The 27,241-nt window shown below is 47.1% G+C and overlaps 1 protein-coding gene across 1 annotated transcript in view; it reads right to left on the bottom strand.

Moving 5' to 3' along the window:
• LOC119432403 (zinc finger protein 423) overlaps positions 1-25,640 on the bottom strand; it is a 145,345-nt gene extending 119,705 nt beyond the window's left edge. Inside the window, exons 1-2 of the mRNA XM_049670917.1 lie at positions 24,799-25,640; positions 8,667-8,804 (exon numbers count right to left, since the gene is read on the bottom strand). Of these exons, the coding sequence (XP_049526874.1) occupies positions 8,667-8,804; positions 24,799-24,838 (178 nt within the window). The 5' untranslated portion in view covers positions 24,839-25,640. The remainder of the gene's footprint in view (positions 1-8,666; positions 8,805-24,798) is intronic.
• Between the last annotated feature and the right edge of the window lie 1,601 nt (positions 25,641-27,241).

Raw genomic sequence — 27,241 nt, 5'->3', positions numbered from 1 at the left:
TCACCCTTAAATTTCTTACTGTTACAAATCACCAGGTAATCGAAGCTATAAGTGGCAGTAATGTGAATAGCGGCGCTATCCTGTGACGCGTTGGGCGGCTACAATACGTATGAAACGTTTTTGGGCTGCACAAGTTTTCTCGTAGAACAAAAATCGTAATGGATTGCACGTTAATGAATACGTCGCTAACGAACGCTTTACGCCAGCAGAAAAGTAGAATATGAAAGGTTATCGCAGCTTTATGTGCTCTCTGTATACACGATGCGACACAAAAAAATCGTTACCAGCGTTGTTGCTGCTGTACACCTGTCCAGTGATCCGGTATTGCGTAAACGGTAATACGTTTCCGGACAAGGTAAAACTCCACAGCAGTATTTCCGCCATTGTGCAGAGGCTTCTTATTGCTATCTTGTAATTAGATGGCGATGCGCTAGCTGCTCGGCAAGCAAAGCAGCGACTCCCATCAATTACAAAAGCGACAAGCAAAAACTGCTGACAGCTCAGCTTATAAAGAGCTTTCATGTTAAGCAGCAAAGCAACCCCAGTAAATTCTTTCGGAATGAAAATATTATACTTTGAGCAAGAAAGACAGAAATCTTGCGATACTAACAGACATTTCATTCAAATGAAGCAAGGTTGGTCGGAGTTAAGAAATGTCCAAGCAAACACTTTTGTGCATACGTCTTTGCTGCTACATTATATAGATCTATAGTAAGAAATTTGCGAATGTATCGAAGTATCTTAAGATACTAATGGAAATTATCGCAGCGGATACAATAATTGCGGTAGTATCTTGCATCTGTATCTCAAATACTTGTTGCCCGAGTATCTTGTATCGTATCATGATGCAATTGCAAAGTATCTTTGCCCAGCCCCTGTGCAATACATTCAGGGACACAGTCGGAGTCCGTTCAACAACTTGGCCCACCAAATAACTCACTCACCGTCTTTATCTGAGACGCCGCCAGCGCCGATTCCCCCTAAGCCTCGAGTTGTACTCCATGCCCAGAAGTACATTCTCCTTCGGGACACACATACCATCATGTGTTTGCTTCCTTCCCTTCAACCTTTCCCGAATGGAGGAAACTTCAAAGGCTATGGACTAGGGTGGCCCTCCTATCACCTGAGCATGGAGATCTACCTGACAACCCTGGAACGTGTCTTAAGTGCCCGACTCCTGCACCTATGACGGACACTTCTGCTCTGGCTATGCCCTGGTACTCGGAATATTACGCACAAGATGTTCAGGGACGCCAAACTCAAACGGAATGTTCAAGGGGATCATACTCGTTGAATAAAAAAAAACAAATGCGTAAACTCATTCTTGTAGTACTTGCATGGAAAAGGGCTGTATGAGTTTATTTATTGTCCCCCCCCCCCCTTTTTTTTTTCTTTACTACTATATATGCGTTGCGGCAAATCACCAGAATAGCGAGAAATCACCGTCAAGCTATACGCCAAAAATGCCCTCTTTGTGCAATCCACGGCGCAGATCATGTTCTCTCGTGAAGCCACCAGATATCTCGTCCCGCACAGTGGATTGCGCACGAAACTTGCCTGCCGGACCTAGCGTCGTCGTCGGTATGCATCTCTTTACAACATGCATCGATCCGCAACGCGCCTTCAGCGTCTCCCAGAGACTGGTCAAGCAGGTCGAGGGCTTCTTTCACCACTCGAGGCTTCGTGTGGACTACCCCAGAAGGTTTTTGCTTAAGGTCATAAAATTGAATTCACAATTGTGCCTTGGGTGTAAGCTCTCTGGAGACGTTGACCACGTGATGGGTCAGTGGCGGCGCTATGCCGCAGCTTCATTAGCAGCAAAAAAAAAAAAAAAAAAAAAAAAAAAAAAAAAAAAAAAAACATTACTTGATATACGTGGACTGATTCGGGCGGGTGAAGAAAATGGAACGCAATCCCAGTCACGAATAGCTTGCTGCTCATTTACTCTAGTCATGACTCACAGACAATCTGACCTTTGTTCATCTAGACTTGCTATTTATTCATTTTGTTCCTTTCATATAATCTCAATCAACTTCGCCTGAACTAGCAAGTTATGCATTTAGCAAGGGTGACACGTTCAGCTTTCATGAAACTTTCCTCTCTCTCTCTCCTCGCATTCAACGTCTCCGGCTGCGGGACGCGCGCATATAGGTTGCGGGTTTTTAATATGATCGCGAGTAATTAGTTAACAAAACGAGTGACTACTAAAGTGGAACAAAATTCCATGTCACCCCTTCCCTTAACTTGCCTCGCCTGCAGGCCTACCGAGTTACCTGACGTACTGTCGATTAGAGATAAGATGGATTCGACTCTAGAAGCATTCGACAAGCTCTCAGAAGGTACCCATGCAGGGCCCATCAAGTTACGGACTTGCTGACAGGGTCCCAATACGACGGCGCCGTCCGTTACGAGACGGCTGGCTCCGGGCGTTTCTACTCCGTCATCTCGAACCGATGGTTTGCTCTCGTTGATCCGTGTCACGGACGTCCACAATGTGGATACAGTGCTGTCGGCATTGATAATAAGCAAGTGACCCTTCCATCTATGGGACACGTCCTTCGCGGTCAGCAGGGTCGCGTATAAGCTGGGCATGCGCGTAAGCGCAGCGTGGAGCTCCGCACTTGGGCGGCGAGACGTCTGGACGCGTCTTCGCACCTCATGACGCGCTCTCGCAATCCGAAACAGATGAGCCGGCCCCGGCCAAGCGGGGTGCGGACTCGTTCGGTGCGCAAACGGGGCGGCCGCTTGCGCGCAGGTCGAGAGCAGCCATCCGTCACTGCGCGCCGCAGCAAGGTCACATCGTCGCCCCTAGCTGCACTCCTTCCAATTTCCGACCGCTCATCACGACGAAGAAGGGCACCGCGAGCTCTGGCGACACCAGCGCTGCTGCGCGTGGGGACGTGCTTCGTTCGCTCATCCAGTGCGCCGTCGCTTATGGGCGTCTCCAGGCAGTCGAAGAATAAACCGAGCCACACAACGCCGCATAGCATAATATAAAGCTGCAGCAACAGAGAGCGCTTTTCTGCCAACCAGCGCCTTTCATGGGATGGAGAGTATCGGAAATGCCGAGGATGCGGATTAAATACCTGCGATATTTTCCTTTGAACTGTCTCCCGTTTTCCTCGCTGACTCAAAGTGCAGTCTGTCACGAACTCCTTCCGCTAGCGGACTATTTATGGTAACTGCCGAAATATCTCCAGAGGTATACAAGCTTTAAGCTGGGTACAGCCAACGTACGCGTATGTGAGATCGATGCACTTTTTAAGATGACTTTCTAGTATGCCTGAGCTTCTCGGCGGCATAGCTAAACGGGATTTGAAGGACGAGAATTCTAACTCTGAAAACTAAAGCAAGCGTACTCACACGGCAAGCTTCACGAGCCGTATTGCTTTAGAGACCGCTCTACCTATTATAAATAATCTGCACGTCATTACCACGATGCTGGTGGTAAGATTTAGTAAGATTTGGTGGCGCATGATTTAGTTTAACATTGCTGAAATATCAAAATATGATTAGCTCTAGTCAGCGACAGAGGTCTAAAACTTGTTTCTCCTCCTCTGCTAAAGTCACGTATTCATTTATCCACAGACTGCACTGCACAGATCTACACAATCTACACGGACTGCGCTGTTAGCTAAAAATAATTGATAATTAAGAACATCGAAGAAAAAAAGCTTACGCTGGGTGTTTTCATTAACTGTAGCAAGGCCTTCGATACCCTAAACCACTACATTTTACTCGGGAAGTTAAGCGCTTATGGGGTACGTGGTGTAACCAATTCACTGTTTAGTTCATATCTGTCTGAGACGAAACAATGCGTTTCAGTTGCTAACTTGTTTTTCTTCTTCTAAAACCATTTCTTAAGGCGTGCCTCAATGAAGCATTTTAGGACCAATCCTCTTCAATATCTACATAAATGATATTGTTAAAATAAACAATGATGCCTCATTCCTACTGTACGCGGATGACGCCAGTATTTTTGTTTCCGGACAAAATCCAACTGAAATTGTTGCCAGAACCCAAAGTGCGCTTTCAGATGTGCTGCAATGGTCCACTGCTAATGGCCTACGAATAAATGCGAAAAAACAAACGCTGTCTTTTTCAGATGCCGAGGCACAGAGGTTAACGTGAACCAATCATTAACGCTTGAGAGCATACCCGTTGAAATAGTGGAGAAACATAAAGTTCTGGGCGTGACTTTTTCTTCTCATATGACATGGACGTGTCATATTGAATCACTGACTAAATCATTATCGCGTGCTGCTGGTGTTCTGTCAAGATGTATGCACTTTCTTCCAGAAAAAGCTAAACTTCAGATTTATCATGCTCTGTTTTATTCCCATATAAATTACTGCCTATTAGTCTGGGGCACCACAACCCTAACAAAAAAAAAACAATTCACCTATTGCAAAAAATAGCACTTCGGTATATTTCAAACGTCCCGCGCAAGAGTTCTACACGTACACTGTTTTCTCGCTATAAGATAATCAGTGTGAAACACAAGTTCGATTTTCGTTTAATGTATTCTTTACCGATTTTCGTTTAATGTGTTTTCTTTTAATGTAAAGTAAAGGAGCAATTTAGAGTGTTAATTAAAGATTCATCTGACATAAGCGTGCATTACACTGATTCACGCACCCGCAGCGCCGACAGGTGGCTTGTTCCTCGTTCGCCCAACGACCTATTTTTTGCAGTCTCTTAGGTTCACACCGCCGTCCCTACTTAATAAAAATGAAGAGAAAGACACCAACTTTTCTACGTTTACAAAAAAAAGAAATGCGTAAATTTTTTCTAACTCTTGTCTAATGTCTTATAATATGCTGTCCGAACACGATCAAAAACGTTTCATTACTCTTTGTATCGCCTTTATTTTTTTCATAATTTTATGAAATGTGTTCACGTGAACATCAAATATTTCAGCTACAATGTACAACCGTCCTGTAGTATACCTATACCTCATTTGTTCTAGTGTTCCATTGTTGTATTTGCACAACCTATTATTTATTTATTTTTTGAACTGCATTTTTTTTTCTATTATTGTAAATTTGTTATTTAAGGTATGGATTTTAATACCACTGTCGTGTTTGTGGGCCCTTAGGCATTTTCAAGTGGTGTTATTAGCGCTTTTCACCTAAGGCACCCCCAATTCTCGTTGGAAATAAAGATTTGATTGATTGATTTGATTTATTTGACCTTATAAACATACAGGACGGAAAAGAAAACCTCTTTCTGCACAGCCGATGTAAAGCGCCGCCGTTCCAAGGGTGCCTCCACCTGAGCATATTACACTGCATTTCGCAGCACCCGCCAGTTCCTTTTACCTCGGATGTTTTTTTTTTTTTCCTTTTTCCTTTTCTCTCTCTCTCTCTCTCTCTCTCTCTATCTTTATTTTTTTAGCACTCCGTGACGCCACGATAGAATTAATCGAGTCTCCTGGGCTGCGTCTGAATTTCCTACCTGTATATAATTTGATGCGCACCCACCCAACGTGGCTTACTTTGTGCCCTTATGAACGAAAGCTCCAGAGATTTCTCTATGTGTCACTGAGCTGTGCTAAGCAGCCTAAACCCGTTTGACACTTCGCGCGTGCTTAACAAAGGAGCAGAGTCTGGCGTTGCAAACACTGGGACGCTGCGGCGACAGCGAAAATACACATTTCTTTGTGTGTACAGTCGTATTCTTCATGAAATGAACCCCAAACCCGAAACACTATTTCGAAGGAATGGAAATGAGTGAGCAGTCTCTACACATTGTTATATAGTGCCAACACATTGTGAATTACATAAGCAATTTGAAGTGCTTCTGTAAAGCATTTATCAAAGAAAACGTGCGTACTAGTAGTAAGTGGCTTTTAAAATATAGAGAGGATAAAAGTGCAGTACCGTAACTGTCTCTCGCAAAAAAACGTGCGTTACACTCGGCTATCGTCTATCGAATTGGCGAATTAGCACAGTCTAATTCGAACTAGCGCCTGAAAATTTCCTGATTTCATCACCCCACCTAATTTCCTGCCGTCCTCGACTGTGCTTACCTTCCTTTGGCACACACTCTGTAACTCTATAGTGGTACACCGGTTATCTGCCCTATGCATTACATGGCCTGCCCAAGTCCACATCTTTTTTTTTTATCTTCAGCTGTCCCCGTTTGCTTCACTAATCCATACTGCTCTTCTGCCTGTCTCTTAACGTTGCGCCTAACATTTCTCGTTCGATTACTCTTTGCGTGGTCCTTAACTTGTTTTCGAGCTTCTTTGTTAACCTCCAAGTGTCTACCCCCCGAATGTTAGCGCGGTAGAATGCAATAATTGTGTCCTTTTATTTTTAAAGACAGTGGTAAGCTCCCAGTCAGGATTCGGTAATGTCTGCGGTGAGCACTCCAACCCATTTTTATTCGTCTGTAAATTTCCTTCTCGTAATCAAGGTCCCATGTGAGTAATTGACCTAGATAAACGTACTCCTGCACGGACTCTAGAGGCTGACCGGCGATCATGAATTCTCGTTCCCTTGCCACGCTATTGAACAATATACCTTTGTCTTCTTCAACAATACTCTTACACTATCTCGGTTGAGGTCCCCATTATTTTGTTGCAATTCAACCCCAGAGAGAGAGAGAGAGAGGAAAGGCAGGGAGGTTAACCAACTGGGGTTCAACCCCATTGTTGCCGAACAGGCCAATATCATTACAGAAAATATTGAGGAAACAGTCAAACATGGCCACATATTGTAAAAAATATTCCCCAAGATACTGTCAAATAGAATCAGTGCCACACTTGACTTCACAGTCTGGCTTCACGCGTGGGTTTTCTACTGTGGATCACGTTCATGTCATCGTCAAGTATTTGAGAAATAGAGTACAATCAACCTCTCTCTATTGCTTTCATAGATTATGAAAATGCACTTGATTTACTAGAGATACCAGCAGCCATGGAGGCATTGCGTAATCAAGGAGTACAGAAGGCATACCTGCATATCTTGGGAAATATCTACAAAGATTCCACAGCTACCTTGTTTTTCCACAAGAAAAGTAGAAAGTTACCTATCAAGAAAGGGGTCAGGCAAGGAGACACAATCTCTCCAATGCTATTCACTGCATTCTAAGAAGTATTCAAGCCATTAGACTGGAAAGGCTTAGAAGTGAGAAGCAACGGCGAATATCTCAACAACCTTCGGTTTACAGAGAAGTTATACTGCCCTTTAAATATTGAACTTTCTTGTATTACCTTATAACAGTTGAACGGGGTTTCGTGCGCAATTGAGCGAGTTCCTAAGCACACCGACGCTGCGAGTCCCTACCGAGCCCCACAGTATTTTTTATCGCTTTCATCAACTGCCAATACTCACCAGCCGCCTCTCTCCCGAGGCTTTCGAACAGTACCGTAAATAACGATCAAGCAACCCTGCCCGGACGAGCGCCTCCCAGCTCCCCCTAGTTCTCAGCTGCTGCACCATTTATATTGCACTTCGAACCGCGATTTCAGAGAACCACTGATAACCTCTCACTACAAAACATTTTATTCTATTCTAAAAGAGGTGGCTGCAACTACGATATTGACGAAAGCCGCAAGCGGATAGAAAGGAAGCTGCTTGCTCGCTATTTTACAGTACGGTCGAAGAGCTCAGCCGTCATGGCTGCGCATGCGCCGGCCCGTGTCTGATTCTCAGCCGGCGCTGACACAGCGCAAGACGACGCAGCTCACCCATCGCTCGAGCCTTCCATCTGCTTCTCAGCGCTCCGGGTACTCACTCTGTCGAAGCTCCCCAGGCCACTCAGCTATATATAGCAACCGATGTTATTTGAGTGCTGTGTAGTCGAGCACATTGAGCACTTTCCACATTATGCGAGCAGCAAATTGGAGAACGAGAGCTACCCGGACCTTGCAGATCTTTTGAGCGCCATCATTTTTACAGGTAGATGAAATACACGCTGTGAAACCTTGGCACAAGACTTGGTATGGGTTTTCATGGGTACAAGATAGATCCGGGAGCTCATGCCATAAGACTTGTCTCCGACGTGAACGAAGCGCTTCGCTCACTAAACACCTGTGTTCAAGCCGACTCTCACGACAGAACCCGAGTGGAGTCCCTGCGTGACGCTTCCGGGGTCGCACCAGTCAGCCCATGAGTTGTATTCTTATTAGATGCGAGATAATCGATTTTACACAAGCCTATTCTAAAAAAAAAAACATTTGTTCTGTTTCGCGCTACAGACACATATGTAAGTTGCGCCGGTGAATCCTATAGCCGCAAAACGTGAGCCCAGAGGCTCCTGTGTGGTGTTGGCGCACTGATGCTATCGGGCGACACCATGGATCCGTTATATGTAGCGCGCATTTGGGAAACTTAAGCCGGAACGAGGCAAGCCGAGGACCCTTTTTTTTTTTTTTGCTTTGTGTTTAGATATTAGCTCCTGATAGGCTGGAAGGTTCTGCGAAAAACTTGCGTAGAGCTGCCTCCATGATATAGAATTAACAGTAAGCGCACACCTTGACAATAGGACCTAGGTGATTTATACACCAAGGCGCATTCGTGAAGAGTATACTCTCAGAGCTGCGAGTTCGTTTCACTTGGTTCCCTGCCACAGAAATTCAAGACACGTGTGGCGGGTACCTCACAGTGCGCACATCCAACGCAGCCCTATATATACCGTGTCGGCGCCATCAGTCTTACCGTCCAGCTGGCTGTCTCCGGGAGCGTACGACGAGTCCTCCTCCGGGGAGCGCTCGCCTTCCTCCGACCTGCTGTCCACTTGCATCGCTTGGCAGCGGTGCTCTTCTGTCGCCTCCGATTCGCCTGGGTCCTCGTCGGCTGCACAGGGGGAAGTCGGAAAGGAATCACTCGTTGGAGCTCGCTTACTTCAGCGAACACATGGCCCGTATTTTTCTGACGTGCTTTTCTCTCGCACTGACTTAAGTAAGCTTTAAATGTATTCTTATTTAACGTAGGTATAAGATACCACATAAACATGTATTGCTTTATTTGTTGGTAGCTCGGTGAAAGCCTTTAGTTGAGGCCAGAGCAGCGCAGAGATACAGGCGCTTCTGCCACCACCAATAGTGAGTTTCTAAAAGGCCTACTTTTCCGGTTTCCCTCTCCCCCCTCTCTGGTCACGTCAGGGTACACGGCACGATGAGACGATAGAGTTTTTTAGCACATTGTTACCGGTCAATACTTTCTCCGATGCCGCCGACTGTGCAGTGAGTGCACAATTGCTAGCAGCTTTTGTTTTTCTCTTATTTTTTCGCATGCGCAATCGGCAGCGGGCAGCATCGGTAACCACATAACGATAGCTCTATGGTAAAATACTGCGATAGAAAAATCCTTGTGTGTGTGTGTGTGTGCGTGTGTGTGTGTTAGGAATAGGAACAGATCTGCATGATGCATTTGGAAGAAAGCACACACACGCACACCAGGTGTGTGTGTGTGTGTGTGGGGGGGGGGGGGGTGCAATAGGAAACACACGCTCGCACGCACACACACACTGTTACACACGATACGAACGTAGCCAGCTGCGTGCTGCGTTTTAATCTTGGTTAGGAAACTGCCTACGCGCACAGGTACCGTGCATGCGACTGCTTACACAACGGCGTATGCAGCGTGGCTTCAGGTGTGACCCACCTCCGCGGGAATGGAGGCCAAGCGCTCACCGCAGCCCAGTGCGATGCATGTGACAAGTCGCTGCAAGAGGCACTGGTGCTCCCCACGTCTGGGATGAGGAACACAGGTGCCGGCGCAGCTGCGAGTGGCGGTCACTCGCAGCCCTCGAGGGCACCTGGAATCCCGAGAGGACGGCCTGGTATACGCGGCCGTCTTCCGAATTTGGCCAGACCTATCAGTATTTCCAATTTCCCGTGGGTGGCTTTTCCAAGTCGAGCCTCAAGGTACACGGCGGGAAAGAACAATCCAAAAGGGCTCGCCGAGGGCCATTCCGCGAGCCAGCGCGGCATCGGAGCAATCGGTCTCGGCGAGTACGATTCCGGGGCCCTTTCATTTTTGGCGGCACACTGGCGAGCCGGGGCCGCGGGGGTGTGCGCGCCCTTTGGGCCCCCGAGGGACTTGTGTGTGCCGTGGCGGCCAGCGGGGCAAGGAGCCTGTGGCCGCGTGTCCTTGCGTGCCTCGGATATGGCCGCGCGAATTTCCCTAGCGTGGCATTTTTAAGCGGCCTGCTCGGAAATGACCCCCGCGGCCTGCGCGGCGGCTCGGCCGGCCCCGGGGGCCCCGTTAGGCGGACCGAAGTAACGACCCCTGCGAGCCCGCGCGCACTGGCCCTACGGCCCCCTCGAGGTCTCCGGCTGGCGCGGGCTCAATTGGCACCCAGCGTTGGTCGATAGGGGGCCCCCGCGGGTAGGGCGCGCCGCCAGCGCATCATTTCTCGCAGGGCGCGCGCCATGGCACGGCACGATTCCCCGACGCCTTTTAAATCTAATAAACGCCAGAGGAATCTGCGCGCGTCGGATGCACCACTGCCGGGTCATTTCTCATTACCGCAGAGCTCGTTAAAGTCGGCGCCGTCGTGCGCAGCTGACAACGGGAATCGTCGACGGAGTGCCGCGGCAGCTGCTTGGACGTCACCAGATCCACACAGATGAGGCGCTATCGAAGCCCACTATCGGCCAAGAACACATAAACCTTAGCCGCGCTCCAGGCTCTCCGAGATCGAGCCTCTCCCGAAAAACCCCCGTCGCCATTTTGAAAGGGCCAAACGCGCATTTGTTTGTTGCAGAGTGCTTGCCTAATACGATGTCTATGCCAATGCCTCGGGTCGCGACGTCGTACCAGTGCAGCTAAACTGACGCCCCCAATGATGCCGGCGCGAATCGTTCCGAAAAAGAGCTCTTTCGTGTCCTCTGTGAGGCGCTGATTTTGTATATCTATATCCGAATAGCACTAAAATCGCGATAGCGCTTCTATCGTGGCGTTCTTCCGATCAAGTTGCAAAATGCACATATCTGTGAGGCGAAGTAAGGCGAAGCCGGGACACACGTGCTACCAGCGCTGTATTATGACATGACGTTAAGGAAATAGTGAGTAACATTGAGAAACAGAAGATGAAGCCAGAGTGAACTATATGAGCGGCTAAACAAGCCAGGATTAACGGGAGGTGAAATCGACATGACCACGAGCGAAAGGGGATAAGGCGATACGACAAGAACAACAATGAATGTCTGCGAAAGAAAAAGAAAAGCCACGAGTAGTGTATTCGTTTGTAGACCTGTGTACTGTGCCATCAAAGAGTTCGGCGTGTTTAATTACGCATTAACTCGATCGATGGTGCATCATACGCTGCACCTGTCTGTAAGTTAACGATATTAATTAAGAGTCAAAGTGGACTCGCCGTTTGGTTAATGCCGAAGCGCCTTAGCGGTACTATATACCCGAGAGACGATATCAGAGCCTGTTTGCAAACCGCGAGAGAGTCATGCGAATGTTGGCGCACCCCGACCGTCGTAAGTTGACGTCATAGCGCTCGACAAAATGATCCAGCCCAAGTCAAATTTACAATCAAAGCAGGAGGCGCAACTATCGAGCCTGAAAGATAGATTAACTAACGCACTATCCTTTTTCGTATCGTCAGCTCAACAAGCAATTTTGTCGATGTTGTGCACTGACATACCGACACTGTTTACTTCATCTGTGCATTTTCTCTTTTAACAGTATATCCCTTGAGTTCACGAAGCTAAATTGCTCCAGTCATCCTATAATTACGTTGGCCAAGATGCAAAAAATCCATATCAACTTGTCCGACATATAGTTCTAGTAAAATGCAAACAGAAAAATCGCTGCGGAGCATACTTGGTATGCTTTCCGTTAATGACAAGTGTGATAACGATTTACTACATTTCTGACAATAGCATAATGCATGGCAATAGCTGTGTGTTGCCGCTGCAGCTGTTCGACTAAGTGGGTGTCGGTGAGATATCCGAGTTCACATTCCGACGACCTGGGCTTATGTAAAGGTTCAAAACTATCGGGCACAATTATCCATATCATCATGAAAAGCTGCGGCGAAAAAGTGCGTCCGACTCTCACGCCAAGATTTGTGACTTTCTATGCATTTTTCACACGATGTCAAAGTCCCACCACCAATTTGTGGGCAGAGCTGACGTTACTTACAGGGTGTTCTGCAGGCACCAACGCGCCGCAGCAGAAGATCGATGCTGTGCTATCTGTAGACATTGTCAAATGTGTTATTGAAGTAAACATCGACTTTAAAGCGTTCTTTCGCAGTGCTGACGCAAGAGCACGCGTCCACCACATAAGCAAACGAAGCCGGTAGGCCTGCATATCTGTTGAGAAGTATGCGACACGCACCTAACCAGAAACCACGAAGCTTATACCTTCGTCCCATTCCATTGTCTTTTTTCTTTAATTTTTTTATGTAACTACGTGAACCGGACAGGAAAAATGTAACACACTCTTAACTATTCGTCAAGCTTGATATTTTTGTTGCTTCAGTGATAAACCGGGTAAGATTACCTTTGTGTGTATAGATACAATGAATCACCATTGAAACTGGGCCTCCTCTCCTCACACCTGTCACAATGCAGAGCCAGCCTTACAATTGTTTCAACGCTGTTTGAGTGTCACATTTAGACAGAGCCCCAGCTGCCTTACATAATACTTGGTACATGAAAGAGGAACTCACAGACAGCACCTTTTATGCATGCAGTGTACAGCACCCAGCACACTTGTCGGGAGCGTGGAAACGGTGTGCGGCATAGCATAGCTGTGCCATCTACCCGAGCTCATTTGGCAGAGACGATTCGCTGCCGAGCGAGCATTGTCTGATTAGCAGGTTCCATCTAGCCACACCGTCCTCTGCGCAGCTAAGACGGCTGATTCAATAGGTGCGCGACTCCATAAGGCAAGCAATGTCTTTGCTGATTGACAAATGAGGGTCGGCCGGCATAGGGCGTGGTCGTTGGTAGACGGGAGCTGTAAGAGCCAACAACAGAGCGAGAAGCATCAGCGGCGGCGCCCCGATCATCGGGTTATTATAGGGCATGATTGGAACAAATTGCATCGAACCAGCGGCACATATACGGTAGACCGCGCAAACGCCCCGATCAGCGCACACTGTCTAATTTATTCAGCACTGTATATATAACAGTGTAACGAAGGGCCGTGATAATCAGCTGTCTCTTCATTATGGCACGTGATGATGCTTCATTGCGTCGAGACAAAAAGCTAATATTACGCGTTTCATCATTGAAGCAACAAAAATGGCAAGCATGGGTTGGCAGTGTTTGCGCACGCCGTCTCTATACCCTATCAGACAAATATATACATATATATCTCAGTATGGTTTAGCTTGCGCATGGCCATCCTTGATTTGGTTATGCACCCACTTTCAACCATCTGTTCATGTTAGCACTTGCATTGTGTTTTTCCTGAGCGTCTCTGTGGTTTAGCGCTATCAACATACGAAAATATCACAACGGCTAATCTCTCCCTTCATCATTTTGCTTGTTTTATTGTAATAACCGCTATCTCTATACGAAACAATATTGTACACCCCGTGACAACTAATCGCTGTTGATTTATGTGAAAGAATGTAATAAAAGAGACAATCTTTATTCCGGACCCGGGGAGATCGTATGCTGAACGGGATTTGCTTTATTCAAGAATGCGTAAGCCGGAAACCGTTTGACGAAAACAAGAAACACTCAGCAAATTCTCCTGCTACCATGAGCGCAAGCGTTGCGCGCTCAAGTTCATAGCGCATCAGTTTTAAGCCTGCCAACGCGTCTGGCATGGTCCAGGTTGACGCATCTGACATGCTTGTAAAGTTTATCGTCCCAATCGATGAAATGTCTTCGGCAAATACGTGAGCGTAATCGTTGAACGAAGAAGCAAATGATGAACAGAAAAAATAATAATAAAAATAGGAAGAAAATAAGAAAGAGATAAGCGGATCAACAGCGGTTGACGTCAAAGGAGGGCAACGTATTCTTGGGCGCATAAGTGTACCATGCGGTTTGATCAGACTGCACAACCTTCGAGATCTGCCTAAATGTTCAGACAAAAAAAAAAAAAAAGAAAAAATCCTGGCTACATCACTGTAACTGCTCCATACATATATCTCTACGCTAACTTGGTGCGTCTTTTCCGTTTAAAGCTTCATTTCGACGCCTTTCGTTATCCTATGTGCACTAGAAGGCTTCAAATTGTCTAATTTGACGCAAAGAAACTGGCCAAATACACAGACCTCACGAATCCAAAATCGATCTGAAGTCTCCAAAGCAGACCCTGTCTTCGAAAAATAAACCCGACCCTACTGGAATTGAGCGAACTCGCGCGCTCTCGCCCTTCATCGCAAAGCTTGACCGGCAGTAATCGAAGCCGCTCAGCCACCACTGTGCGCTTGAGGATGGGTGCATGTCTACATTTCCCCTAGAAATTGCGTCTCTATATTTTGAAAACTGGGATTTGGTGCCGATTCCTATACGCGTTCAAGATGTGGTGGTTGAAGGAAATTAAAGCCGAGTACATAAACTATTCGCTGAACTGTCAAAGCAGATAAACAAGTAGAGAGTAAGCGATATTCTAAAATATAACGTCGGAAAGATTAAGGAAGCAGTGAAAAATGAAGAAAACTTGGCGTAGAGCAGGGTAAGGTGTATGCAGTGAAAGTTAAGCAGGGTGATGTCACCAGCGATTTCGATGATATAGTAAACGCAGCAGAATAATTATAAACTGACATGCACACTAGAAAGAGCAGCCACGCAACCTTCATTGGGAGTAGTGATGAACAGGATGCAGAGGTTACTTCTACAACTAGCGATGCAGTTATAGAAGGGCCTTGCAAGACATGCCCCGAGGAAAAGCGGCAGGAAAAGATGAAATAACAGTCGAATTAATCAAAGATGGAGGAGATATTATGCCTAAAAAGCTTGCTGCCCTTTATACGCAATGCCTCATGACTTCAAATGTACCCGAGAGCTGGAAGAATGTCAACATTATTCTAATCCGTAATAAGGGAGACGTTAAAGAATTGAAGAGTTATAGGTCCATTAGCTTGCTTTCAGTGTTGTAAAAATATTCCTCAAGGATAATTTTCAATAAAATCAGAGCAACACTTGACTTCAATCAACTAAGATAACAGACTGGTTTCAGGAAGGGATATTCTACAATAGATCACATCCATGTCATCAATCAGGTAATCGAAAAATCTACGGAGTACCATAAACCTCTCTATATGGCTTTCATATATTGTGAAAAAGCGTTTGATTCAGCAGATATACCAGCATGCATTCATGGAGGCATTGCATAACCAAGGAGTACAGGAGGTATACGTGAATATCTTGGGAAATATCTGCAAAGACTCCACAGCTACGTTGCTTCTCCGCAACAAAAGTAGAAAATTGCCTATCAAGAAAGGGGTCAGGCAAGGAGGCGCAATCTTTCCAATGCTATTCACTGCATGCTTATAAATATTCATGCTCTTAGACTGGAAAGGCTTAGTACTGACGATCAACGGCGAATATCTCAGCAACCTTCGGTTTGCAGATGACATTGTCCTATTCAGCAACAATGGGGATGAATTACAACAAATGATTGAGGACCTTAACCGAGAAAGTGTAAGAGCGGGGTTGAAGATTAATATGCAGAAGACAAAGACAATGTTCATAACCTGGCAAGGGAACAAGAATTCATGATCGCCGGTTAGCCTCTACAGTCTGTGCAGGAGTATACGTTTATCTAGGTCAATTACTCACAGGGGACCCTGATCATGAGAAGGAAATTTACAGAGGAGTAAAGATGGCCTAAATTGCATACGGTAGACATTACCAAATACTGACTGGGAGCTCATCCCTATCGTTGAAAAGAAAAGTGTACTATCATTGCATTCTACCACAGCTATCATATGGGGCAGGGATTGGGAGGTTAACAAAGAAGTTCTAGAACAAGTTAAGAACCGCGCAAAAAGCGATAGAACAAAAAATGTTAGGTGCAACGTTAAGATAGAGAGAGGGAGAGAGAGAGAGAGAGAGAATGCATTGATAGGCAGGGAAGTTAACCAGACATAGTTTCGGTTAGCTACCCTGCACGAGGGGGAGGAGTAGGGGGTAAAAAAAGAAAGAGAGCAGAAGGGGAGAGAGAGAGAAAGAGAGAAGAGCGGTATAGGGCGGCGTTCTTAAAGTATATTGTGAAGGCCCGTAGACCTCGGGAATCCTATAGTAGCACGAATAAGGCCTTCTGCGTGGAGGTTCTTTGGAAGCACTGGCTTAGAGCTTTTAGTTTTGACAGTAGACGATCGTCCGATTGGTCCAGCACTTTGCACATTATTTATATATTTATTAATTTCTGTATACTGTCAACCCTGAATGGGGTTTTTACAGGGGTGGTTGCACTTATATTATTATTATTATTATTATTTGATTTGTACACATATACACACAAGGACACAAAGGGATTAAGGAGGGAGCAAGCTGACAACTGCCACCGAGAGGGGCACAACGCCTGCCTACTCCTACAGGAGGAGGGAATAGAGGAAATGAAAATATGAGAAAAGAAAAGAAGAAATAAAGAAATGACGGAGACACAGACAGAACAAAACAAAAACAAAACAAAAATATAAATAACGTCTATAAACGGGAGGCCAAGTCAGTGTCCTTCAGAAAACTTAGCAGGGCTCGATGGGCCTGGTCACGTCTTGCAGCGCTCCCCCTGGTTGCACTTATAGAAACAAGAATTCAAGACATAGAACTTATGGAATGGTAAACAGTTATACAAAGCCAAATCGTTTTTTCTTTAACATAGATGGGCCCAGTTGGAGCAGGAAAACAAACAACAAATTCGTTTTCATGCGGAAGCCACGCCTGCTATCGCAGTCGCTGGAGGCGTTGTTCGTTCACCCAATGTAAAGACTGTTCCGTGGTAGATGTCTTGCCGTAGAGTAATAAATAGGTACACAGTTAAAGCGGGCAAATTGAATTTGTGCGTATAATATTGGCCTTCATTCGGTCCAAGTCTATTTGCAGGCTACCTATACTTCTAACTTAGTTAACGTTCCTATTCACTTGGAGACATTCGCAGACGACCCTGTGCGACTGTTCTCGGTGACCAGCGCCTGATCATCTCGCTTTAATAATTACTTGAGAAAGAATGCCTAAAAATTGTTCTCTTAACTGAAGGTGAAGTGTGTGATATTGCAAGGAGTTTCCTGTGGTAAAAAAAAAAGAAAAAAGAAAAAGTTCACGCTGGAATTCCTCTGAGACTTGTCTAAGTATGCGTCAGCATGGTGCAACTTGCACTTCCCCACGCCACCCGGTGCCATTATCAATGTTATGACATCTGATCCGACCAGTATAAACCCTCATCAACCCTTATCGGTCGTTATCAACCTTATCGGACTAGATCCGACCATTATAAACCGTTATCGGTTGTTACCAACCTTATCGGACTCATCCGACCTTTATCAACTCTTATCTGTCCTTATCAACTCTATCGGACATCATCCGACCCTTATCAACTCTTATCGTTCCTTATCTACCTTATCGGACTTGATCCGACCCTTATCAACCCTTATCGGTGCTTATTAACCTTATCAGAATTGATCCAACCATTATAAGCCCTTATCACTCTTTAGCACCTTATTCATCCGCGTCGAAGCATTATCAACCGTGATGAGACCCATGTAACCCCTCATCACTCGCTATCATCCTTATCAATTCATTGACTGCTTATCTGTCTCTGTTAATTGTGCGACGTGAACCACTTGAGCCCTCGGAGGTCGGTGCAATTTCGGTCGGTGAAGGAACGCCCCATCGGAAAGCGCATCATGCGACCCCCGAAACGCATAGGGGACGTGGCGTGTTCGGCGTTAAATTTTCACAAAATAGGAATTCTCCTGATGTCTACAATACTCCAAGTCGGGTCTACATGTGGTCCTAAAGACGACTTTTGTTCCGCCATCACCAAATCTTTAAACAAAGCCTTCATACAAACTGTTCTCCTTTGACATTTATTTCGTAGCGCCGGTACAACACATTCATATGGTTCAGATATATTAACTTTCTCCAAGCGTGGGTGTTTAGCCTAAGGGCTAAGACACCCGGCTTCTGAGCGTGGGCTCGTATGTTCGAAGCGCCCCACCACCGACGCTTTTTCTTTCGAGTTTATTTTGTTTTATGAATTAATTTCTTCATAGCGATTCGTCTTACGTGACGGACAGGCGAAGAGATTTTCTTGTAGGATAGGTATATTATGCTTGCGCATTTAAAACAAACTAAATGCACGTACAAACAAATAAGTATGGTTTTGTGGAGAACAAAACGCCATTAGGAAAGCTTCGGTTCGTGTATATTGTCACGTTCACCGCGAAAACGGTCACAGGAAAAAAAATAAACAATGTACACGCATCGCAACTCTTTTTCAGGGTAATATACTACGAACAGTCAACGTGGGAACAGCTGCGGGCTTTCGTCCAGCAATGGCAGTCACAGTATTGTTTCTCGACCCAGTACTTTTTTACTCTACACGGAAAGCTAGACGCTTGAGTAGCTTATTTCCCTTAGCCTCTGGCCCTCCTCCGGCTTGAATATGAGTGGTTACCTATTGGGTTATACACTCCCTCCAAATTGTGTTACGACGCGGGCAAGCAATGTGCATACAGAAATGGCAAAAAGGAAAACAATAACCAACAAAAAAGGAGCTTCAACTCAAAAGACCCCTCGGCGACACACACACGCACGGAGGGGAACACGAAAAGTTCAATTTTCACACGCGGACAACACAATTTACAGCGTCGCCGAGTGACAATTTCAAATGTCAAAACTTTTTCGCACCTCCGGCTTACAACGGCGTTATAATGAGCCCTCCCGTCTTTTGGCAGCGACAGGGACGTCTCGACAAGGGGCTCCCCATCTACTCCCTACTTCCGAAAGCTTTTCATTTATTTTTTACGTTTATTATCTCCATCGGAGCTTGGCGGCGTGCTCCTTTTCCTGACATATTGGGGCCGCGGGCAGGCGGGAAACGTGCGCACTGGCCACGACGGCGACAGCAAAGCTCAGAAGGGGACAAGGGGATAAAGGTCTCCTGCTCGCGTAACTCGGCTCTCGGCGCAAGAAGGTATACGGCGCATAAATAATAACTGGCCCAAGAATTCAAAGCCAGAAGTGGATGCGGGCGCTTCCTTCTTCTCAATACTCGGACTGCACGAAGCTATAAATAATAACCGGGGGATGCATATTCACGACCACCGCGGCGGCGTTTTTCTCCCCGCGCGCGGCGGTCATTGTGGGGGAGCCCGAGGCACCCTGGGCTTGCTGGACGCGCGCATACACAGGGCCCGGCCGCGCGGCGGGGTCCGCTCGCTTCCGAGGCGCGACTACGGATGTGGTTGTCGCCCCCGTATGCCGCTGGACCGGACCCGGCGCCTGTGCTCCTTTGTGGCACCGCGAGCTCCGTGCTGGCCAGGAATGAGAGCGGCGGCAGAAGCGAACGGGCATGTGGCGGGAGGGGGGGGCAGGAGTTGGGGATCCGTGTTTCGCAACGCTGAGACTCTTCAAAAGCGGCAGTCGGCGGCGCTGAGTGCACGCCTTCTTCACGCCGACTCTGCACCTTGTACGAAAGGTGCGCGCTCGGACATCACCGGACCGTGGGCAGGCGGGCAGGGAGAGAGAGAGACAGACAGTCGGCACCGCGAAACGAAGTCGGATTCAAGCCGAGCCGCTGGTGTTTTGAATAGCGCGGTGCTCACTTTAAGGTCACCGGGTCTCCCCGTGTAAAAGCGGAAGGCGCAGGTGAAAGTTGGTCCAATACGACGCCGAACAAGGAAGAAGAGGTAGAAAGTGGGGAAGCAGTGACAATCTGACCCACAGTCGTCCACCGCTCCCACAGGAGTGTGCAGGGAGGGGGGGTGTGCGGGAGAAAGCGGCGCTAGGCCCAAGCGCTCGGAAGTGCGGCTTCTTCTTCTTCCCCGAGTGGTTGGCATCCCCCGGCGGAAGGCGGCGAGCTGAGCGCCTTCCCACTTCCTGCGCGCGCTTCTTTCTGCCGGTACCATTGTGCGACCGCAGAGAAGTGTCGGAATTGTTGACAAGCCCGGCGAGCGGCTGAGGAAGCGACACCTCTTGCATCTGCAGTTCCGGTTACACTGCGATGAACACATTTGTACATTGCGCCGAGCCCCGCGTCTCGTCGATTCATTCTCGTGAAAAGTGAAAGGAAAGAAAAAGACAAGTGGGAGAGCTTTTTTTTTTCTTTTTTTTTTCTTACTTTCATCTCCAACCACGCAGCGCCCCGGAAAAAGTAGCACATCGCAATTTTACTTCTCTCTACCGCGCTCACTGCTTTATTTCGTGCTCTGGAGGTACGTTTAATGTAATCTGATACACCGCCGGCGGACACAATGCACGTGCTCTGAGTGAATGGTGCGAGCGTTGGAACTGGTGTTTTTTCTTCTTCTTGCTTTCTCGAAACCGATCTATGACATCACGGTGGGCGCGCAGTGGAGAGATGTTAGATTGTAGGAGGAAGTGCAGGGAGTCACCAATACACTTCCGCGCCACGTTATAATTGAAAGTGCTTTTATTTTCCTTTTCTTTTTTTTTCTTTTTTGTACGTAGAATAAGGACTGTGACAGCAGAAGAACGATTAATTTAGTCTGCCCATAGCTGTCAGGAAACAGATCATTGTGCGCACATCCGACGAATCTCGCGTGCGCCTATATGTATGAAACGACTGCCGGCGTATAGATATTGTGCTTAACGAAGCCAGTCCTTATCCAGTTGGTACAGTGCGACGGTGCGGGTTGATTCGGCGCATCGTCTTGGTTGTCTTATTGGCAGCGCAAAAGCTTCATTGTGTTTGGTCGGGAAGGTTAAGTCAATAAGCACATAGGTGTTGATAGCTGATTGTTAGTACGCCGTTTTCGCAAAGAAATGACATGGCTACGCATGTAAAAACGACAGCTACACCCTACTGAAACATCCGGGCCTGTATTCAGAAAAAGCTCTTACGCTGGAATTGTTCCCAGTGTAAGATAAATTTTCAGCTAAATCTGATGCTGGACATATTATTAGTGAAGACGGCCGGCCAATGACAAATATCAATTACGAACGAAACCCTCTGTGAATTCGTCTCCTGTATACCGGGATAAAGCTTGTATTAGGGCGACACTTTCAAACGCGTGTTGTTAAACCGTCCTATAGAGAGCTGTCTTCAAACCATTTTGTTCTTTTTATGATCTGTGCGGCGCAATTAGTTGACGTTCTTAAGTCAGAAATAGAGGTCTGTCAGTCTGCATTCTGCTAACATGTCCTTGCTGCTTTGCTGCACGAGGGCGGATGGAGAGAGGTTCGTGCTGCGAGTCGTACGCTTAAAAAAGCCGGGCACACACGGCGATTTCATTCGACAACACCAGAACTGCTTTCAGCAGTCGTCCACTGAGGTCGTGTGGTTCGACGCTCGTAATCAGTCGGATGCTGTGGTAAACGAAATCGCTCTTCAATTAGGGTAAGCGGCGATTGCGTTCGCGCCGTTGTTTACCCACAAAATAAGTAACCCTGTCGCACCGTTTTCTCTTCTCGTGGCTCAGTCGCTACGGCGCTCGGCTGATGAGCCCGAGGTCGCAGGTTCGATCAGGCCAGCGGCGGCCGCCGCATTGCGACTAGGGAAACGCTCGTGGCATTAGACTTTGACGCACGTTAAGGAAGCCCAGGGGGTAAAATCAATCCCCCCACTCCATTGTCTCTCATAAGCCCGTTGTTGCTTTGGGACGTTAAACATCATTGAGCACAATCAAACAATCTTATATACCACCGTTATTTCATTTAGTTATCTCCTTTCAATCCAAAGTTGAGCACTTGTTCACTTGTTCTCGATTGGTCATGACGAAAGCATATGTCACGTAATAGCTACTGAATGAACGTTGATTTTATTGATTTCATTCAACGTCCCAAGTCAACACAAGGGCTTTGTGCGATGCCGAAGTGCAGGACTTGAGGTTAATTTTGACCACCATAGTTTCTTTAACGCGCACCCAAAGCGGCCGCCGCGGCAGGAAATCGAGCTCACGACATTGTGCTCTGCAGCAGAACGCGATAGACACTGAGCTATACGTGGCTGGTTTTGGACAAGTACTTGTATCAGTAAGCATGATTACAAATAGAGTCACACAACTATGGGACTGCCATTCTTAAATTAGAGCTGCTCATTGTCCCCGTAGTCATCGCATTGAATTTGTCAATGTGGCCTAGGAATTAAGTAAGAACAATACTATAAGGGCGACATCGCTTTGCTTAACTGGTAATCCTCTCGAAATCGTCATCTTTCCCACACACATTATTTGCCAAAGCCTGCTACTGGTCGCAATGTTCTCAGGGCTTAAAGCCAGTGGGGGTGGGCACAGGCCCCCCTTCGCCTGGCGATCAGCAACACACATACACACACACACACACACACACACACACACACACACACACACACACACACACACACACACACACACACACACACACACACACACACACACACACACACACACACACACACACACACACACACACACACACACACACACACACACACACGCACACGCACACACACACATGTACGCGTATGTGTGTGCGTGTGTGTGTCTTTCTTCGCTTTGTATGTGCTTCTGCGGTTCCGAATGACCGAATGAAGAAAGTAAGCTGCAAATTGTTTTTGTTTTTTCATGTATGCCGACATGCCCGGGGTTTAGCGTGTCGTCGTGTGTCTCAGCGAGTATGTGGACCGAGGTGTAATCAAAATTAGGCTGATCCCGGAGACTCTAAATCAAAGTGGTGACTTGGTGGGCCGATCCGGATAACACCACTGCACGAAATGTTGCCTCGCACTGAGGGTTTCAATGTAGTTTGTAACGCAGGCGGATCCGTTGCAATCAAAGACTGTGTTGCACGATCCTGATAGTGCTATCGCATTACAGTCGTTCAGGTGTAGCATAAGGACCTATGTTTCTTCGCCTCTTTCCCCGGTTTAGGGGTCTGTGTCTTACCGAGTAGACGTAGCGGGAGGTCTTTCACAAAGATGAGGCGTGGTGGGGGAAATCAGGAACAACCGCTGTGACGTTAGAGTGACGGAATTTGGAGAGGAAACACTTGTATAATGGCTCTGGTTGATACACCACAAATGGCGTTTGTGTAGTTGAATCTGACCCCAAAGGTCATTTACCAGCGTCTCGATTGGGAGATGCAATTGATCATACCTTTGCAATGGATACAGACGTGTTAAACGTCAAGCGTTACGTTTCGTACCTCGTACAACCGCACTTGCACGCTGAGTATCAGGCTAGAACACTGTAGTTCGAGCCGATCGTTCAGATTTTCTCTTATAGTAAATATCTCCCTCTCTTTCTCTCTCTCTCTATTTCTTAGATGCAATAATACCTGCACCGCAAGAACAACGGCGTCTCTGTATTGAGAGTGTGATGGTAACCGTTGAGATGCTTCCCATTCACCGATTCCCAAAGTGCAGCGTGGAATCCGCATAATGTTTTACAAGTATCATGTTACGTCTAAGTGAATTAGGCTTGTGTTATTTGTTATGCCAACATAAGAAAAGCTGAGCTATGCTGTCTCACTCACTCACTCACTCACTCACTCACTCACTCACTCACTCACTCACTCACTCACTCACTCACTCACTCACTCACTCACTCACTCACTCACTCACTCACTCACTCACTCACTCACTCACTCACTCACTCACTCACTCACTCACTCACTCACTCACTCACTCACTCACTCATGCACGCACGTGCTACGTTGTTGCAGCGATGGCGCCCACTCCTGTATACGGTATGAACTGGAAACACCAACTTCGCATAGAATAGCAACACATATAAATGTTCCACAAGGCTGACTGGTTAACAGGTAAAAACCGCTAGGTGTACTTCTAGGCGCACTTCTGGAGAATATTCACTTGCTGCATATTCAATGCGTTTGCTTTTTCATATTTAAATTAGGAGTGACTTTCAATGTCGGAAGTTCGGGCGAGGGGAGCGAGGTCGTCGCATTGATATGGGAGCGATGTACAACTCGCAGGAAGATGTGCGATTTTGGAAAACAAGCCAACCAGCACCTCGCCGCCCCAGTTCCTTGTACACAGGTGAAGCCATTGAATGACACCAAAACAAGCAAGGTGGCAACGACAGCGGCGAAACAATGCATGAACTACAGTCATCACAAAAGAAAGGCGTGCAGCTGTACCTGACATCCGCAAGAAATCTTCAACAGTACCGCGTGCCTATACAATATACAGTCTGATAGCGAACTGAAACCGTTTCTTTCGACATCGCGCACTTACGGTTAACGCTCGTAAGCTTTCTAGTCATTGCAATAGCTTTGAAACGAGGTATTTTGGGGGATAGCAGTTCTCAGCCAACTAAAGCAAAATAGACCAATTCAAGATTGCTGTAGTTGACTAAAAACTGTTTTTAACTGAGTTTGTGCGTAAATAGAAACATTCCAGCTCATCCCCGTATTTTGAGCTAAAGAAGCAAAAGGATACAATGGTGAATAAACTGAATGAATGGTAAGTACTTGGTAAAGCTTCAAATAATAACCTTAAACCACGTGTCTCGCTGGATGCAATTGTCCATATTGGTGCGCAGTAGTATTAATGGTTGGATTAATTTCAGAAGTCCCTTTTTCACTTTCCTGTCTGTTCGTGCTTCCTAAACTAGTTGCCTTTAGTCACGCGGTGAAATTGAAGTCGGTTATAAAGTGCTTTTTTCGCTCGCACTGAAGTGACGGTAACCGGTACACACAGCTTTTACTAACGGCGAAATAGAGGGCGAATGGGTCCTTACGTTTCAGTGCTCTGGGTTTCGCTTGTTTCCTCCTTGACATGTCCGCGACGAACAGTGTTTGAGTGCGCGGTACGGAGAGCAGTTGTTTAGCAGAGATTGCCAGAACGCTGCCCCATTGCTCCAGTCCGCAACACTTGTCAGTCAAGCAGCGATCACGTGGGTCAACGACTGGCAGATGTGATGAGTCTCGGTCGCTCGGAGACACTGGACACCTGTGGCGTCACCTCGCGCTGACCGTCAAAACTAACGCCGCCCTCCTTTCTTCTCTGACGTTGCAGAAGCAGACAGCGACCACAACGACTTCCGCCTTAGTTTAGAGGAGACCGATTTACAGTCACGCCACCCGAGGCACCTCAGAGTCCCTTGCACTCAACTTCTCTCTTCTCTTGTTTTCGTCAGCTTTTTTTCTTCTTTCCTGCTTTCTTATGCTTTTTTAGTTTAATTAGTTTAATTAGTGTAATTGCCAGTGCAGAAAATCGGAATAGTCACTCCCTCGTCGGTCAGCAACGTCCACTCACAGTTATGTCCACCACTTCACGCGACAGCGAGTGCTCGGCACTCCTCGGTTCAGTCAGTGTGATGATGATGCAAGCACACGGTGATTTCGAAGATGGGAAGATAGGAAAGAGGAGCCGGCGCGACGCGCTCACTGTCCGCGCGAAACAACGTGACGACCGGAGTGCACACCGCGCAACCTCCGACCGGTGGCACGGCGAGGTTCGAATCGAGTGGCTCCTCTTCCCGCGCGCACACCACAGTGCGCACTGAACAATCGGGTGTCAGTGGGCCGTGAGTAATCGATGACGACCGCTGCCGAGCGAACACGACAGGAGAAGTGCCGGGCCAACACGGCGCGGACGCAACAAGGCAGTCTGGCAACAGGGCGCGCGGCAAGCAGACGACGCGGCGCTCGGCCACCGGAGCAGCGCAAGAGAACTCGTCGTCTGAGTTTCCTCGCGACGGCAGCAGACGACGGAGGCTGCTGAGGGGAAGCCGACCCGAGGCGCGCCCGCGGAGGAGAGAGAGCATCGCGAGCCAGCGCAGGAAGCGCCCGGCGCTGCTCGTTTCCGGTCATGCGCAGTGTTGGGCCGCCGGTGAAGCAGCGGCAACTTCTCGCCGGCATCACCTACGTTGCAACGGCCGACGCGTCTCCCTCCGCTTTTCCGACGTCCGCAGGTGTCCAGCTGCTGGTCGACGACGAAGTAACGGAGCGAAAGAAAACTCCCGAAAACATTTCCAGAGTTCTGTACTTTCCGCTGTAAACTGCTTAGGGTGGGAGCCGCCGCGGTGGCGCAGTGTTGCGCTGCTAAGCACGAGGTCACGGTTCGATTCCCGGATGCGGCGGTCTCACTTCGATGGAATGCAAAGCGCCAGTGTACTTGGATTTAGATTTTCGTTAAAGAAGCCCAGGTGGTCATACTTAACCCGGAGTACGACGTTGCCGATGTGAAACATCAAAAGTTATTTCGTCGGGAAATGCCTTAGCGCATAATTCATACGGAAGGAAGGAACGCGATAGGACAGAGCGCTACTAAAGACCAACGTCCGCAGGTGTCCAGCTAATAATTCAAAATACCAGCACGTTTTTCCCCCCTTGTTGTGCACATTTTCTTCTCATTTCTTGTGCTTTTCACGAAGAGCGATTAAGAAAAGAGCACAGAAAGAGAAAAGACACGTTGTGCTTAAGTACCTACGGCGCCCTTAGGGCATTATTGTTGGAGGCTGCCTCAATGACACGAAGAAGCTCTGATAGACAATTTAGTTATGCAAAGGCAGCGCAGATCGACAGCATCAAGTGCACTTCAGGTTTCCTATGCAGTGCTACAGGTTCATTATCCATCTCTAGTGTACTGGGTGTGTTCTTACTATTCCTGATTACTCCGGAAAAATGTATGTTTATTTGACGGGTGAAAAGAAATATTTGGATGCTCTTGTCAAAAATTATTTTTTGAGGCTGTGAGCACTGCTTGAAATCGGAGCGCACGACAGAAAAGAGGTACTACATGAAAATTGCTACAAATAATCCTGAAGTTATTTTTTTAATTATTTTTTTCTATCGACATTGTGCAGAACTTCTCAAAAGCGCCTCTGGCAATTAGCTCAATTTTAATCTGGGAGCTCGTATACTCGAAGAGGGGGGACATTAGTTACATGATGAATCGAAATGCATATACGACTCATTACCAAAGTTCACTAATTAGACTTATAAATAATTAATTTATGGCGCATAATGTAATTTTCACACTGTAGCCGGTGAATCCCCAAGGCGTATACATGGAACTAATTCTCGGCCTCAGAACGAATCGGCTCACAGAACGCGGTAGTGTTGAGTTTTTCAGCCACTACTAAGCAATAACGTTGATAAAACAGCTGTCTAATTGACTTTTGACTTTGTTTGACTGTTTTTTGTTGTTGTTGTTGTTGTTGTTGTTGTTCATACTAG

This window comes from Dermacentor silvarum, chromosome 1 (assembly GCF_013339745.2).
Source record: "Dermacentor silvarum isolate Dsil-2018 chromosome 1, BIME_Dsil_1.4, whole genome shotgun sequence".
Classification (NCBI taxonomy): domain Eukaryota; kingdom Metazoa; phylum Arthropoda; class Arachnida; order Ixodida; family Ixodidae; genus Dermacentor; species Dermacentor silvarum.
Note: the sequence above shows the minus strand (reverse complement) of the source record. Positions and strands in the feature narration are given on the sequence as shown.